Source organism: Labrus bergylta, chromosome 24 (assembly GCF_963930695.1).
Source record: "Labrus bergylta chromosome 24, fLabBer1.1, whole genome shotgun sequence".
NCBI lineage: Eukaryota > Metazoa > Chordata > Actinopteri > Labriformes > Labridae > Labrus > Labrus bergylta.
This window is the reverse complement of record NC_089218.1, coordinates 2068853-2086185: the sequence shown is the minus strand read 5'-3', so window position 1 is coordinate 2086185 and position 17333 is coordinate 2068853. Positions and strand designations below refer to the sequence as shown.

At 43.5% G+C, this 17333-nt stretch overlaps 4 protein-coding genes across 5 annotated transcripts; 3 read left to right on the top strand and 1 right to left on the bottom strand.

Annotated features, from left to right (window-relative positions):
- Window positions 1-178: 178 nt before the first annotated feature.
- On the top strand, window positions 179-5119 carry ccdc14 (coiled-coil domain containing 14). Its single transcript, XM_020658216.3, has 11 exons — window positions 179-335; window positions 826-881; window positions 984-1059; window positions 1304-1376; window positions 1556-1660; window positions 1751-2212; window positions 2469-2613; window positions 2708-2793; window positions 2880-3023; window positions 3134-3236; window positions 3363-5119. Exons 1-11 carry the CDS (start codon window positions 312-314, stop codon window positions 3820-3822), a joined length of 1734 nt encoding a protein of 577 aa, XP_020513872.2. The 5' UTR covers window positions 179-311; the 3' UTR covers window positions 3823-5119.
- Window positions 5120-5297: 178 nt separating this feature from the next.
- On the top strand, window positions 5298-7832 carry LOC136176957 (DDRGK domain-containing protein 1-like). The gene is made up of 7 exons (XM_020658219.3): window positions 5298-5493; window positions 5939-6087; window positions 6174-6275; window positions 6370-6492; window positions 6579-6617; window positions 6793-6898; window positions 6989-7832. The coding sequence occupies exons 1-7, from the start codon at window positions 5406-5408 to the stop codon at window positions 7147-7149; spliced, it is 768 nt and encodes a 255-aa protein (XP_020513875.2). The 5' UTR covers window positions 5298-5405; the 3' UTR covers window positions 7150-7832.
- A 117-nt stretch (window positions 7833-7949) lies between these two features.
- On the top strand, window positions 7950-10816 carry LOC110002588 (DDRGK domain-containing protein 1). The gene is made up of 8 exons (XM_065951687.1): window positions 7950-8203; window positions 9087-9236; window positions 9334-9458; window positions 9545-9646; window positions 9741-9863; window positions 9950-9988; window positions 10170-10275; window positions 10368-10816. The coding sequence occupies exons 1-8, from the start codon at window positions 8116-8118 to the stop codon at window positions 10526-10528; spliced, it is 894 nt and encodes a 297-aa protein (XP_065807759.1). The 5' UTR covers window positions 7950-8115; the 3' UTR covers window positions 10529-10816.
- A 254-nt stretch (window positions 10817-11070) lies between these two features.
- On the bottom strand, window positions 11071-17185 carry cars2 (cysteinyl-tRNA synthetase 2, mitochondrial). Of its 2 annotated transcripts, none has more exons than XM_065951686.1 (15): window positions 16850-17185; window positions 15215-15265; window positions 15005-15122; window positions 14851-14922; window positions 14668-14773; window positions 14499-14579; window positions 13599-13740; window positions 13302-13435; window positions 13089-13156; window positions 12303-12369; window positions 12072-12210; window positions 11865-11988; window positions 11657-11755; window positions 11335-11553; window positions 11071-11259 (listed from the first exon to the last, which is right to left on the bottom strand). In XM_065951686.1, exons 1-15 carry the CDS (start codon window positions 17065-17067, stop codon window positions 11182-11184), a joined length of 1716 nt encoding a protein of 571 aa, XP_065807758.1. In that variant the 5' UTR covers window positions 17068-17185; the 3' UTR covers window positions 11071-11181. The 2 variants fall into 2 exon arrangements, with proteins under 2 accessions (XP_065807758.1, XP_020513859.2); XM_020658203.3 differs by having other exon boundaries at window positions 13599-13728.
- Between the last annotated feature and the right edge of the window lie 148 nt (window positions 17186-17333).

The following is a 17333-nucleotide window of genomic DNA, read 5'->3' as shown; positions in this document are numbered from 1 at the left end:
AAGTTAAGAAGCTCCAACGTAGTTTTGAGCTGCCAAACTCGATCAGTGATTGGTTAATAGCCGTTTCTCGTTGGTTTGGATTTAGCATTCGGAGGCCGGCGCTCTTTGCCACGATAAGCCAATCAAAGGCGGAGGAGGGCGGGTCATGCCGTATATTCGCCATTTGATTGGTCAGTTACATGTTTCCTGTTTCAAACTTGTGTTCAAACCGTAGCATGTCGCCGTACATGGAGAAAACTCTAATAACTAAACACTGAAGTGGAAAAAGTCGTCTAAATATGCCAGATGTGTGATTAAAGCTGTTGTCAACCATGAAAGGAACGGCTAAAAGCAAGGTAAGACGAACACCAGTCACATATGAAACAAGATTTAACTGTGGTTAGATGTTTTCAGCAACAACAAAGTGTTTTGAGGATGTTTACTGTTTACCTGCACAACTCCTAACACTTAGATTGAATGTTTGATCTCACCTGACTCACTATGAATGTTACACTTGGTTCAAGAATATATTACATTTGTTTATTTGCTGTCTAAGAAGGCAGGAAGCTCCCTCCTTACCCCAATTAATCATCATACAAGCACAACAAACAAGTTGACAACAACTTTGAATTTAAATCATAGAAAGGGAATAGAGGAAAGGAAGTACCAAGATCTTCACAATGTATATTCAGTCTGTTGGTAAGGTCTGTAAGGAGTTTCAATATGTTAGGAACAAGGACGTAAAAGCTCAAATCTGTCTGCAGCCGCCCGGAAATTCTGCACAAGTGTTGTTGAAGTTCTGTGCATGCATGTACATAATGTTCTTGTAACTGTGATGTGCGTCAGGTGGTGACATCAGGGAGGCTGACAGGACGAGTCAAAGTGCAGCCGATGAGGAGACGGTGAAAATAGCCACTTTAATTCATCCTTCTTGTGCACGTTAATCTGCTACACATTGTGCATCTCTGTTAACACACCCCTGACCTTCCTCTGCTTTTCCTCAGAGTTTCTCAAAGTCAAGCACTGGCTTCGCGCCCCGAGCCGGCCTTCTCTCTGTACTCCACAGACTCTGAAGACCAGGTAATGAGTGTAACTGAAGGGTTGTCTTGCTTGCAGGTGAATCTGTATTTGCAGCAGTTCTCATAAAGAAAGAAAGCAACTTGATGTTGTGCTGCAGGTCGTGATGTGATTCTGAAAGCTCAGCCCTGCAGGAAACTTCATTCACGATGTCTTACCTTCGTCTCATATTCTTTGAACACATGTGGAAGTGATTAAAGTGTTGTGTTGTTGTCGCGATGCTCACAGCTGTTTCCTTTCCTCTCAGGTCACGACTCTCCACAACGGCCTGGACCGATGTGCTGCCTTGCTCAGTGGCATCCTTCAGGCTGATCAAACAGGTCATAAAACATCAGAGTTACAATCAGACCAGCAGGCAGTTTAAGCAACTATTCCATCTTAAAACACTTATTTCAAAGTTTCCAACAGGGAGAGTACTGCCTGCTTACAGCGCTCGGATGAAGCTAAGACGAGAGAAAGAGAGAGAGTAAGTTGTGCTTGTTTGTGTTTATGTTTCTAGAACCCTCGCCAGGTGTTCCCCAAGCGCTCAAAGCAGGAGCAGCCAAATCAAAACCACCGCCTTCACAGGGGAAGAAGACCATAAAGAAAGTCACTCCACAGACAGGTAGGTGTGTGTTAATGTGTGTGTGGCAAGCACACTCCTCTGTCACACCTGTCTAATGTCACCACTCCTTCTCTTCGTCTCCACCTGCAGATCAGAGGATCTGTCGGTCGGTCCAGCGCGCAGCAGGCGGCAAAACTCCCAAAACGCCACACCTGTCTCCAGCTGCACACTCAGGAGTGAAGCTGCAGAAACACCCTCGCACACAAACCTACGCGCTGCAGCACCTCTCCTCTTCGGCTCCTCACACCGCCACCCCTCCTCCCTCTAACCGTCCTCCCACGCCCAAGACCGACTGCTGCTCTGCTCCTGAAGCTCCAAACATTCCCTGCAAGGATGGAGGCGAGGACGAGTTTGTCCCCGTCAGAGACGTTGATCCCCAAAGCTCCGACACAAACACACACACCTGCACCTTAAAGACACCCGACATGCAGCTGGAGCGTGCACAGGGTGAAGGAGCCCCCCTGCAGGACTCGCACAGAAAACAGACGGAAGAGAAAGTGAGGACGGCTCAGGGTCTGCTGGGAGAACTCCGAGCTGTGATCGCAGGACAAGGTAAACCGCTCCCACTCAGAGAAGAAGAGGTTGCACTGATTACTGCTGTGTTTGTTTGTTATTTCTTCTTAAATCCCAAAGTCAGCCATGGTAGTTTTTTGCCTGGCACTTATGATGAGCAGACTTTGGAGCTGTGAGCGTCAGAGATGCTGAAAAACTTTCTTTTTGTTGTGGAAAATGTCTCATTTTCTTTCCTGAATAGATTATACTGTTTGTGTGTGTGTGTGTGTGTGTGTGTGTGTGTGTGTGTGTGCAGGCAGTGCTGCAGAGATCCTGCTCAGTCACCTGGAGCAGACTGTGTCCTCCTCCTCCTCGTCGTCACTGATGAAAGCTGCAGGTTCAGACTTGGAGACTGAGTCTGAGCTTTCATCTCTGCAGAGCCAGAACACACAGCTACGCAGGTAACACACACACACACACACACACACCAGAGGGGTCCACTATTTAAAATCATCTGTCATAGATGGATCTTGTATTGCTTGTTTGTCTTTGCAGGCGCGTGAGGACTCTGCAGCAGCAGTTGAAGCAGAGAGAAGAAGCAGAGAAGCGTCCGAACGTGGAGACTCTGTGTACCTCAGAAGGTAACGACTGCTCATGTGTCCGTTCCTCTCGGTGAATCACTCAGGACTGAATGATATGAACAGTTTGTTGTTGTTGTTCTGCAAAGTTTTGATTCTGCAGGACGAGCTCACGGTCGCTCAGTCTCAGCTGCAGGAACTCCAGAGTGACCTCACAGAACTACGGGAAGCCCTGCAGGACACACAGAGCCGGCTGAGAGAGAGCGAGGCAAAGAATCAACTCGTTCTGACAGGTATGGAATCATTAACCCATCTTATAAACTTCACTGGGGGATTGTAACATTTTACATATTGTATTGCACTGTTGGGTTACACTGTCTGTAAGTGTGTTTGTGTTTTTAAGACTTGGAGGCCACGAGGAGCAGGCTGTTGGAGAGCGAGCGAGAGAAGAGCGAGTTGGCTTCAGTCGCTCAGAAAAGACAGGCGGAGATAGACAACCTGAACAGGTGTGTGTTTGTGGTCTTTTGCTTAAAGAGAGTGTCAAATATTTGATTAGAGGAATTTAATAAAAGCTCCTACACTTTGAAAACACTCATTAGAGACACAATATGAGCACGCTTTCTCTCTTGCAGGATTCTGCAGAGTCGTGATTCTTCAGTGTGTCCCCCAGTCGTGGACACTCAGACAACAAATCAACATTTTAAACAACTGCAGCTGAGACAGAACCCGGCAGCGCCCCCGTCAGACCGGATCACACAATACCTTCTGTCTATGGATCAGCTGGAGCGCACACACACCGAGCAGGAGCAGGTGTGTGTGTCTGCAGACACAGACCTAGCATCCCGTCCTGACATCACACCCGCAGACTCCTCAGTCCGCTCCGACGTGCTGCAGCTGGAGATTCATCGACGACAGCTGTTTAGCGGCGCCCCCTCCCTGTGTGACAGGGAATCTCTGAGCTCTGATTGGAGCGCGCGTTCAGGCTCGTCCTTTAACACCAGAGACGAGGTTGCGTTCAGAGACGGTCTGGCCGCTCTGGATGCGAGCATCGCCAGTCTGCAGAAGACGATTCAGCTGGACGTTAGGAGGTGATCAGCTCCACTTCACAGCTTTGATTTCAAATATAACAACATCTGTATTTTATTTTGTATTTTACCCTGTTTAATAATTTATCAGATTTATGAATAAAGCTTTTTAAATTATGTTTCTTGCAGTCAGTTTGTTTTTTATACATGTTTCATTTTCGGACCAATTTCAGTAAGAAAATCTATTGAGTAAAAACAGCAAATTGTTTCCCCTGAATTTAATCTCTTCCACTTATATAAAGTTCACTATTAGGATGTCGTTATCGTTATATTATGTTATATTATTCTCCGTCAAATAGGATGGTGTGTGTGTATTACAGCTATTCACTGTTCCTAAATTAAGTGAAAGTCTATATTCTTATTTTGGGGATACATTTGAATATTAGATTATGTTCGGGGTATTTTGATTGTTATTGTTTACATTCATATGAGTTATTTCCATTTGTTTATTTTGCTACTTGGGGCATAAGGGTGGAGTCTGTACATGGGTGTGTTGATATAGCCAGGTGAGACTCAGGTAGGCACCTAATGGGTTAATGGTTTTTTAACCAGGAAGCCAGGATGCAATGGCAGGATGAAAGGGCAACAGAGACAGCAGCGTTTTTTGTTGTTTGTTGCTTGATGTCTCTGGATAAAATAAACCACCCTAAAACCTTCAATCATCATCTGGATAATGGACTTATTAAAATACTCTGCGTAAGATTCGCCCTCTAGGTGCCTCAGTGGCTTTATTATGAGTTAGTGTTAAGTTTTTAATTTGGAATTTTTGTTATTTATAGACTATAGATATCGCCACTACAGTGTGCAAGAGAAGGAAGCTGGTGATACCAATAATCTATGGAGGACGAGATCTGACAGAAGTATAATAAATAAATATGGAAATAAATACATGTTGAAATAAATAAATGTAGAAATTAATGTGGAAATAAATACATGTATAAATAAATAAATGTGGAAATAAATAAATGCAGAAATAAATAAATGTGGAAATAATTACATGTGGAAATAAATACATGTAGAAATGAATAAATGTGGAAATAAATACATGTAGAAATAAATAAATGTGGAAATAAATAAATGTATAAATAAATAAATGTGGAAATAAATACATGTATAAATAAATAAATATGGAAATAAATACATGTAGAAATAAATAAATGTAGAAATAAATGTGGAAATAAATACATGTAGAAATAAATAAAGGTGGAAATAAATAAATGTAGAAATAAATAAATGTGGAAATAAATACATGTGGAAATAAATACATGTAGAAATAAAATAATAAATAAATTTAAGACATTTAATTATTTCTGTCCCATTTATTTACCTATTTTTATTTATTTATTCACGCATTTAATTATTTATTGATACATTTATTTATTTATACCTTTGTCAGATCTCGTCCTCCATAATAACCAGGGTTTATTGGTTTAATGGTAAATGTTGTGGCGATGTACCCTCCGAAACAGCAGGTGGCGCTAAACACAAGCGAACAATAAACACACGAAGAAGAGAGACCTGTGTTGGACATGAGCTAACACTGACGTGTCCATCAGGTTTCTTGTTTAAAGTGATATTTTCAGGACAGCCATGGACGTCGCGCTGTATCTGATCGCTGCTGCGGTTCTCATCGTCCTCATCGGGTTCGCTGTGAAGATCCGGAGCAGAACACAGGAAGGTAAACACGTCATCAGGAGCTAATGCTAGGCTAACGGCTAACTGTTAGCAGAGCGTTATATCAGGATGTTGATGCTTTAAAATTAACTTAAGATTTTACTTTTGGAAAGAAAGTGTTTCAGTATTGTTATAAAAGCTAAACTGGATGAGTTTAAATGTTTGAGTTACGCGGATTTTAGGGAAATGTTGGGAAACAGCTGGTAATCAGTTATAACTACGGAAGCGGTCGAGGGACATTTCGCGTTAAATCGAAAATACTGAAACGCAACTTCATATAAATCTCTAAATTTCAAGTTTAAAGTGTCATAAAGCTTTATTTTAAACTCTAAACTTTGTTATGATCGTAGGTGGGCTTTATCAAGCTGGTAAAATAATTACATTTATATTTGTTTTATATTTATATTGCTCTTGAAAGATGGTTTAGTGATGTAAGGATGATCATTCAGCACAGGGGTGGGCAACTGGCGGCCCGGGGGCCACATGCGGCCCTCGTCAACCCTCAATGTGTCCTTTGGAGGTGGAGCAGCCGAAGAAAGTGGGCGCCAAGAAGCAGAAGAAGCTGGAGGAGAAACAGGCCAAGAAAGCCCAGAGAGAGGTGAGAACTCAGGCTGCCAATGACCACCATTATTTATCACCTACTGATCTGTCTGCTAATGTGTTGTTGTTGTTTTCTCATTTCAGGCAGAGATGGAGGAGAGGGAGGAGAGGAAGAGGATGCATGAGCTCAGAGAGCAGGAGAGGCAGCAGGAGGATGAGAGAGAACGACTGATGGAGCAGAAACAGGTCACTAATACACACACACACAAACTTCAGCAGTGGCTTCCTCCCTAATCTTTAAACGAGGACGAGCTCAGACTCTGTGCTTGTGTTTATTCAGGAGGAGGAAGAGCGTCATGCTGCAGAGGAGCAGGAGAGACGTGAGGAGGAGGAGTACTTAAAACTGAAAGCGTCCTTCGTCGTAGAGGAGCAGGGAGAGGAGGAGCAGCTCACCGAGGACCAGGTCCCATCTCTGCTCAAATCTCAGGCTTTACTCTAACTGATGAGAAAATCTGTAATAATCAGCGTTTGTGTTGTTTTCCTCTGCAGTCACGTAACCTGCTGCAGGAGTTCATCCAGCACATCGAGGTGAGCGCTGATTAGCACACACACACACACACACACACACACACACACACACACACACACACACACACACACACACACACACACACACACACACACACACACACACACACACACACACACAGCTTCATCCTGCTCTGTCCCGTCTGATGAGTTGAGTCTCCTCTCTGTCCTGCAGAGCTCCAAGGTGGTTCTCCTCGAGGATTTGGCGTCTCACTTCGGGATGAGGACTCAGGACGCCATCAACAGACTGCAGGACCTGTTGGCTGAAGGATCCCTCACAGGTCTGAGATCTGTGTTTAAACATTTTTACTGTCAATATTTGATATTTACAATCCACTTCTACATTTATGACGCTCTTGTGCGTTCTGCAGGAGTGATTGACGACAGAGGGAAGTTTATCTCCATCACCCCGGAGGAGCTGGACTCGGTGGCTCGTTTCATCAGACAGAGAGGACACGTGTCCATCACGGAGCTCGCGCAGGCCAGCAACTCTCTGATCAACCTGCAGCCGGAGAGCCGCAGCAGCGCCTAGAGGACGGAGGAGACATGACATCCCGATAGACTCTTCACCTCTGCTGCACATCTGGACGACTCCAACCTGTGTGAAAATTTAAACTGGACTCTCTGTCTGCTGTTAGCTGGTGTTTGCTATCAGCAGAGGATCTGACAGAAGTATAATAAATAAATATGGAAATAAATACATGTTGAAATAAATAAATGTAGAAATACATGTGGAAATAAATACATGTATAAATAAATACATGTGGAAATAAATACATGTGGAAATAAATACATGTAGAAATGAATAAATGTGGAAATAAATAAATGTAGAAATGAATAAATGTGGAAATAAATAAATGTAGAAATGAATAAATGTGGAAATAAATAAATGTAGAAATACATGTGGAAATAAATACATGTGGAAATAAATAAATGTAGAAATGAATAAATGTGGAAATAAATAAATGTAGAAATACATGTGGAAATAAATACATGTGGAAATAAATACATGTAGAAATAAATACATGTGGAAATAAATAAATGTAGAAATAAATACATGTGGAAATAAATACATGTGGAAATAAATACATGTATAAATAAACAAATACATGTATAAATAAATACATGTGGAAATAAATAAATGTAGAAATAAATAAATGTGGAAATAAATACATGTGGAAATAAAATAATAAATAAATTTAAGACATTTAATTATTTCTGTCCCATTTATTTACCTATTTTTATTTATTTATTCACGCATTTAATTATTTATTTATACATTTATTTATTTATACCTTTGTCAGATCTCGTCCTCCATAATAACCAGGGTTTATTGGTTTAATGATAAATGTTGTGGCGGTGTACCCTCCGAAACAGCAGGTGGCGCTAAACACAAGCGAACAATAAACACACGAAGAAGAGAGACCTGTGTTGGACATGAGCTAACACTGACGTGTCCATCAGGTTCCTTGTTTAAAGTGATATTTTCAGGACAGCCATGGACGTCGCGCTGTATCTGATCGCTGCTGCGGTTCTCATCGTCCTCATCGGGTTCGCTGTGAAGATCCGGAGCAGAACACAGGAAGGTAAACACGTCATCAGGAGCTAATGCTAGGCTAACGGCCTAGTGTAAGCAGAGCGTTATATCAGGATGTTGATGCTTTAAAATTAACTTAAGATTTTACTTTTGGAAAGAAAGTGTTTCAGTATTGTTATAAAAGCTTAACTGGATGGGTTTAAATGTTTGAGTTACGCGGATTTTAGGGAAATGTTGGGAAACAGCTGGTAATCAGTTATAACTACGGAAGCGGTCGAGGGACATTTCGCGTTAAATCGAAAATACTGAAACGCAACTTCATATAAATCTCTAAATTTCAAGTTTAAAGTGTCATAAAGCTTTATTTTAAACTCTAAACTTTGTTATGATCGTAGGTGGGCTTTATCAAGCTGGTAAAATAATTACATTTATATTTGTTTTATATTTATATTGCTCTTGAAAGATGGTTTAGTGATGTAAGGATGATCATTCAGCACAGGGGTGGGCAACTGGCGGCCCGGGGGCCACATGCGGCCCTCGTCAACCCTCAATGTGGCCCTTATATATCAAAACATGAAGAAAACATGACAAAATCTGCCATGAAATCATGAAAACCAGAAATATGTCCATAATAATGTTTGATCACTGGTATATGTTGAGTTAAATTTGAGACATATTTGACTGTTATCGCTTTTGGATCCTACAATTTGGCCCCCTGGCAGTGAGAGTTAAATGAATGTGGCCACTTGATGTTGCCAGTCCCTGATTTAGCAAAACAAAATAAAGAGCATTAATAGAAGTCTGTTTTGTAACCAACCAAAAGCTCCTCACAGTGGCTGTTGAGTTTCTTATTTAATTGTTTCTGATTACAAAGGTAATGGTAAAGACATTAGACAGTGTTGTGATTTGTTGTGTTCCCTGTTATCTCTCAGCCGATGAGGAGCAGCAGAGAGATGTTATCCGGGCGGCGGGGCCTCCTCAGCGGGCGGCGGAGGAGCGAGGAGCCGGGATGCCGCGCAGGAGGAGAAACCTCGCTGCAGTCGTGGCAAACAGACGACCGCAGGGAGACGCTGTAGAGCAGGGTAAGAGGAAGTCGATGCTTTAGGTCGATTCATCGACATGCTGAACAGTCTTGTGTGTGACGGCGGTCAGGGGTCACAGACGTGTTGTTTATTGCAGTGGAGGAGCATGATGAAGAGGAGGAGGAGGAGGAGCGTGATGAAGAGGTGGAGCAGCTGAAGAAAGTGGGCGCCAAGAAGCAGAAGAAGCTGGAGGAGAAACAGGCCAAGAAAGCCCAGAGAGAGGTGAGAACTCAGGCTGCCAATGACCACCATTATTTATCACCTACTGATCTGTCTGCTAATGTGTTGTTGTTGTTTTCTCATTTCAGGCAGAGATGGAGGAGAGGGAGGAGAGGAAGAGGATGCAGGAGCTCAGAGAGCAGGAGAGGCAGCAGGAGGATGAGAGAGAACGACTGATGGAGCGGAAACAGGTCACTAATACACACACACACAAACTTCAGCAGTGGCTTCCTCCCTAATCTTTAAACGAGGACGAGCTCAGACTCTGTGCTTGTGTTTATTCAGGAGGAGGAAGAGCGTCATGCTGCAGAGGAGCAGGAGAGACGTGAGGAGGAGGAGTACTTAAAACTGAAAGCGTCCTTCGTCGTAGAGGAGCAGGGAGAGGAGGAGCAGCTCACCGAGGACCAGGTCCCATCTCTGCTCAAATCTCAGGCTTTACTCTAACTGATGAGAAAATCTGTAATAATCAGCGTTTGTGTTGTTTTCCTCTGCAGTCACGTAACCTGCTGCAGGAGTTCATCCAGCACATCGAGGTGAGCGCTGATTAGCACACACACACACACACACACACACACACACACACACACACACACACACACACACACACACACACACACACACACACACACACACACACACACACACACACACACACACACAGCTTCATCCTGCTCTGTCCCGTCTGATGAGTTGAGTCTCCTCTCTGTCCTGCAGAGCTCCAAGGTGGTTCTCCTCGAGGATTTGGCGTCTCACTTCGGGATGAGGACTCAGGACGCCATCAACAGACTGCAGGACCTGTTGGCTGAAGGATCCCTCACAGGTCTGAGATCTGTGTTTAAACATTTTTACTGTCAATATTTTATATTTACAATCCACTTCTACATTTATGTGACACTCTTGTGCGTTCTGCAGGAGTGATTGACGACAGAGGGAAGTTTATCTCCATCACCCCGGAGGAGCTGGACTCGGTGGCTCGTTTCATCAGACAGAGAGGACGCGTGTCCATCACGGAGCTCGCTCAGGCCAGCAACTCTCTGATCAACCTGCAGCCGGAGAGCCGCAGCAGCGCCTAGAGGACGGAGGAGACATGACATCCCGATAGACTCTTCACCTCTGCTGCACATCTGGACGACTTCAACCTGTGTGAAGATTTAAACTGGACTCTCTGTCTGCTGTTAGCTGGTGTTTGCTATCAGCAGAGGATTCTTTTTTTTAAAGACTATGTGCTATTTATTCAGACTCCATTCTTGATTGATCTGCAGCACCTTAATGTCTTTACTGAAAACACCAAACCCATCAACACGACTAGCAGCAGCTTCGCTCTCCTGTGGGGAGAAAATAAATGAACTTCTGTGAACTGACACGATTTTAGAGTCTTTCTTTTTGTCGCATCTTTTCAATACCAAGTGCTCTAAAACAAAACAATCCGTTGTTTTTATGCTCGGAGGTATCGACTGAGGTTTGCATCAGCAGACCTGAGAGTGTGGGGGGGAGGAGGAAGTGACCAGAGGCAGAGCACAACGTCTACAGCTGTTCTTGAGAGTTATAAGCGGCATCAAAACCGCCATAAATATTATCATCAGCAGCAGAATAAGTAGAGACATAATCCATAATGTCAATTTTAATTAAGTTTATTAGAGAATTGAGCGTCAGGAGTCTTTACACCTTGTTTCTGTGTTTTCATCGAGTCTTTAGAAAAGTCTGTTTTTGAGGTGAGAGGTGGATTTCAGCTGGACGCGTCGTGCTCTTCATCGTCTCTCTGTTTCCCCGTCGTGATCTCCCACGTTGATGTTGCTCCTCGGTCCTGAAACACAAGAAAACGTTCCTCTTGTAAATTCAGATTTGAAGTCAAAGTGTTTTTTTTTTAATCGCAGCGTACCTTTATTAGCACGCCGAGGGGAGCCAGGTCGTTTCTGAGGGTGTCGCAGGATTTGAGGAGGGGGATTCTATCCGGGTAAAGTCCTGGTTTTTTGGAGGATCCGACGGTCGGAGCGTCCTGACGCGTGAGGGCGAACGCTCGGACTTCACTCCTGAATCGAGTCAGCTGCTCCACGACGGCCTCCAGACTCCCGCCGCCGCCGCTCTCCGAGTCCGACTCCTGCACGTGAAGGCATCAGAGGGAGCATTTTAGAATCTGAAAACCCTCCTCACGTCTGTTTTTTTTACTTCTCTCTCTCTCTCTCTCTCTCCAGAGTTCTGACCTTCCTGTGCTGCAGGTCGATCCCAAACACGTCCAGGAGATCTCGGATGTAGCTGATCATGGCGGCGAAAACCGCAGGGCTCCGAACGACTCCATCAGACTGAACGGAGAAACGAAACAGACGCACAGGCGGATACGATCATTAACGGGGAACTGCAGGATGTTAAAACTGAATTTTTCTACCGCTTGAGTTCGACACAATGACTCACCTTTGAAACCGGCTGCAGTTGGCGGTTCCCGTGATACACCAGATTCATCACGGCGCCGACGGCTCTCGGCGTGTCGAAGTCGTCCGCCAGAGATTTCAGCACGCTGGATTTAGTCTCAGCCAACCTGACAAAAAAAAATAAATCTAATCAACGGAAAACGTCACAAGATGATGAAATCTTTTAACGGATGGATCAAACAGGAAGTACCTTTCCCACAGGGAGGCTTCCTGTACAGGTGAACACTGCAGCTGACCCTTCATGTAGGCCTGGGCGCCGTGGATGAACGTCGTGATGGTTTCCAGAGAGCTGCGAGCCTCCGACATGCTGCTGTCGCTGTAGTCGATGGCTGCAGAGACACCACAGAGAATCAGTAATACTCTCTTCTTTTCTTCTTCTTCTGATGCAAAACAAGATGTGCTTCAAAATGACGTCTCCAACCTGATCTGTATCTAGTCAGAAGACAAAGCATCCGGAACTCGTTGGCCGAGTACGACTGCAGGAAATCCTGACACGAGACAAAAGAGGCAGAGGTTCAGATAGTTCTGATTGAATCTCTGTTTTTTAATCATCGATAGAAGCAAAAAGACCCTTCATGTTTTGGTCCAAAAGCTTCAGCGAGAGAACAAAAACTGATTCAAAGTGCCATTTATTTAGAACGCTGTCTGAATTTCACAAATATGTCAATGTTGCCAATGTCTGTGTGAAATTCTGACAGTGTGCAGGAGATTGTTTGCAATTTGTATTCATTGAAAAGAAGCAATGACCCATTATTTGGTGTTTTTGTAATCAGAACATGTTTGGATATTGTTTGATTTTTACCAAGAAGTTTAAGTCTCTTGGCACCCGGACCAGTAAATACTGTAAATATTGTTCATACTGTAACTATCTTATATCCATCAAAGCTGCTCTATAATACCAGTATTATCTGTATCCTCTGCACCAGCTTACCGTATTACCTTACTACCATATTGCACTTTATGCCTATTCATGTTTGTACTGCACCTTTGTTGCTCTTTTGCACTTTTTTGGTTAGAACACTAAATACATTTCGTTGTCTCTGTACTTGTACTCTGCACAATGACAATAAAGTTGAATCTAATCTAAAAAGATGTGGTAACAGGACGTCCAATCAGAGGCAGGGTGATGATTTCACAGACTTCAGTAAGAAATATTCTACATTAATTCTACAGAAAAGAGTGACTCAGTACTTGATGATGTCTTTACCTTGATGGTGACGTAGTTCTTTAAAGACTTAGACATTTTCTCTGCGCTGCCTTTCAGGTGTAAATGACCTGAAAACAAAAACAACAGAAGATCAGGCGCTAAGGTTTTAAAATGTTTTACAGCGAGAAAAAGAACTGTGGGAAGTCCGGCAATCACAGAGTTGTCATCATGATTCATCAGAAGTTTAGAAGCTGGATTTTATGTTTTCTTTACCCGAGTGGAGGAAGTAGTTTGCCCACTGTTCACACTGATGATAGGCTTCGCTCTGAGCTACCTCGTTCTCGTGGTGAGGGAACGCCAGGTCGATGCCTCCGGAGTGGACGTCCAGCTGACTCCCAAACACTGAGCTGAAAACAGTGAGCAGACGACGAGACAGATGCTGGTGTTTGTTTTGCAGACATATCAGGAGAAGAGAGTTTTTATGACATGTTTTTATGGATGAAATGTCCAGCACTGAGGAACCTGCATCCATAGAAACACAGACTAACAGGTTTTATTGTGAATCCAAACCTGGCGATGGTCGAGCACTCGATGTGCCAGCCCGGTCGACCTCTGCCCCACGGAGATTCCCAGAACGGCTCCTGAGGTTTGGACGGCTTCCAAAGAGCGAAATCCCTCGAGTCTCGTTTGTTTGCGCTGCCTGAAGAAGCGTCTCTTTAGAGTTATATCAACAAGTAAAATGATATTTTACAGTGAGGTTGTCAACACATTTGAGACTTACAGACTTTTAGATACGTGTTTTAAAACAGTACGATCTCTGTTATTCTAACAGTCGATAGAATCACAAAGTGCAGAAGCTTTAAAAAGACAAGACAGACTCTCAGTCACACTTTGAACCCGAAGCTGTCACAAGAGAAAAAGAGCAATCAACCTCCTGCGCGCTGAATAAACTGCACAAAAAGGCGGACGCAAAAATGTGTGCAATGACGACATTGTGCAGGAGGTTGCTTGCAACTTTCAGCCGCGCATTCAGACTCACAGCGACATTTCTCAAGTTCTTTTGACGATGCAAAAGTTACACTCCCGTCTCTCACAGCGCTGCATACAGGTCGCTTATTCATGACAAAGTCGAACAATCCCTTAACGAGTCATGGGACAGGTGGGCCGGCGAACTCCTGCACGCTCTCTGGATTGCACAAATGTGTTGTCGATGATTTGGAACAGAAAGGCTGCAAATGTATTTGTGCAATTTAGACAGCGTGCAGGAGTTTGCTTTCAGTTTTTGGAGGTTAAAAACAAGAAATTATTTAATATCAGGTGTCTGGGACTTGTGTATTTTTTGGCTGTGGTATCAAACATCGATGGTATTGTTTGATTTGTACAAGAATTACATTAAAGGTAAAGATTCTGGTTTTGTGTTAACCCTCCGTTGAAGTCTGGTTTTAGACGTTTTATCTACTTTACACTCACCAGCTTCTCCCTGAGACTCCACAGCTCCCACAAACTTTCCATAGCGATCGCCGATGGACCGGATGTCAAAAAACACATCCCCTGCAGCGGAACAGAAACGTTAAGCCCCACCCCCTGACGCAGGAAACAGGAATCAGGACGTCTCAAGTCTCAAATCTCAAATACTCGCCTTCTTTTGTGGTGTACGCATGTCCGTTTTGGATGATCCGCTGAATAAAGGCAACGATGTGGTGCACGTTCTCGGTGACTCTCAGGTACACTGCAGGAGGAATCACCTCCAAGACGACGACACAAAGACGTGATTATCTGATATTCGGTGACCAGGAGGACTTCTGATTGGGTCATTACTCACCTTTAACGACAGCATGTCCTTCTTGAATTCCTCCTCAAACATTGAGGAAATGACAGCTGGGGAAACGTTCTCCTATAAAACGAGGGAAAGGAAAAGTCTCACCAAACATCCTTTAAGCCCCCCCCCCCCCCCTCCCTCCCCCCTCCCCACTCACCTCCCAGCTTCTCTTGATGATTTTGTCGTCGATGTCTGTGATGACCATGGCGTGGAGGACGGTGATTCCAAACAACCTGGACAGGATCCTCTGCAGGACGTCGAACCTGACGTAAGAGCTGAGACGCAAACAAACACGTTTTTAAGATCTCTGATTCCTGATAAGTATCGAGGTCGTTATGATGCAACACTCCTCACTGAGCGAGGTTACCATGCATGGCCCAGGTGGGCGTGGTCGTATACGGTTGGTCCACAGCTGTACCTGAGAGACGACACATGGGGAAAAAGAGACTGAGATTATTATACAGGTATGACTCTCTGCTGTATATTACAGGTATGACTCTCTGCTGTATATTACAGGTGTTACAGGTATGACTCTCTGCTGTATATTACAGGTGTATTACAGGTGTTACAGGTATGACTCTCTGCTGTATATTACAGGTGTATTACAGGTGTTACAGGTATGACTCTCTGTTGTATATTACAGGTGTTACAGGTATGACTCTCTGTTGTATATTACAGGTGTATTACAGGTATGACTCTCTGTTGTATATTACAGGTGTATTACAGGTGTTACAGGTATGACTCTCTGCTGTATATTACAGGTTTATTACAGGTGTTACAGGTATGACTCTCTGTTGTGTATTACAGGTGTTACAGGTATGACTCTCTGCTGTATATTACAGGTGTATTACAGGTATGCCTCTCTGCTGTATATTACAGGTGTATTACAGGTGTTACAGGTATGACTCTCTGCTGTATATTACAGGTGTTACAGGTATGACTCTCTGCTGTATATTACAGGTGTTACAGGTATGACTCTCTGCTGTATATTACAGGTGTATTACAGGTGTTACAGGTATGACTCTCTGCTGTATATTACAGGTGTTACAGGTATGACTCTCTGCTGTATATTACAGGTGTTACAGGTATGACTTTCTACTGTATATTACAGGTGTTACAGGTATGACTCTCTGCTGTATATTACAGGTGTTACAGGTATGACTCTCTGCTGTATATTACAGGTGTTACAGGTATGACTCTCTGCTGTATATTACAGGTGTTACAGGTATGAATCTCTGCTGTATATTACAGGTGTATTACAGGTGTTACAGGTATGACTCTCTGCTGTATATTACAGGTGTATTACAGGTGTTACAGGTATGACTCTCTGCTGTATATTACAGGTGTTACAGGTATGACTCTCTGCTGTATATTACAGGTGTTACAGGTATGACTTTCTACTGTATATTACAGGTGTTACAGGTATGACTCTCTGCTGTATATTACAGGTGTTACAGGTATGACTCTCTGCTGTATATTACAGGTGTTACAGGTATGACTCTCTGCTGTATATTACAGGTGTTACAGGTATGACTCTCTGCTGTATATTACAGGTGTTACAGGTATGAATCTCTGCTGTATATTACAGGTGTATTACAAGTGCTACATGTATGAATCTCTGCTGTATATTACAGGTGTCACAGGTATGAATCTCTGCTGTATATTACAGGTGTTACAGGTATGAATCTCTGCTGTATATTACAGGTGTTACAGGTATGACTCTCTACTGTATATTACAGGTGTTACAGGTATGACTCTCTGCTGTATATTACAGGTGTTACAGGTATGAATCTCTGCTGTATATTACAGGTGTATTACAGGTGTTACAGGTATGAATCTCTGCTGTATATTACAGGTGTATTACAGGTGTTACATGTATGAATCTCTGCTGTATATTACAGGTGTTACAGGTATGAATCTCTGCTGTATATTACAGGTGTATTACAGGTGTTACAGGTATGAATCTCTGCTGTATATCACAGGTGTACTACAGGTGTCATACCAGGTGGCGACTCCCTCTCGGGCCAGGATGAGAGGCTCCTTCTGTTTGGTCAGGCTGTTGTAGGTCTTCAAACCCGAGTCGAACCCTGCAGGTGTGATCCACTTCCTACCTGACCCACCGACACAGGAGGAGGAGCCGTGCTGTCTGGATGTGACCCACAGAGCTGCGCGGAGGACCTTTGATCTCCATAGCAACGACCTCACCGAGTAACTCCACATGGTGACACCGTTAGCTTCTCGACTGTCTGACCATTAGAAGATGTAAAAACAGCGTCCTGTAGTTCATCTTATCATGTGTTTCATGTCCTCTTCTTCTTCTGGTGTTATTCTTCTTCGTCTTTAACGTTTAAGGCGGTTTGTGAACAGCGCTGCGGTGCATTACCGCCACCAACCGGTGAACCAATTTCGGATCACTTCGACAATCATCGCCTGTCATCGTAAAAAGACAAGACATTAATAAATTATCTTATATATTTTAATATGAA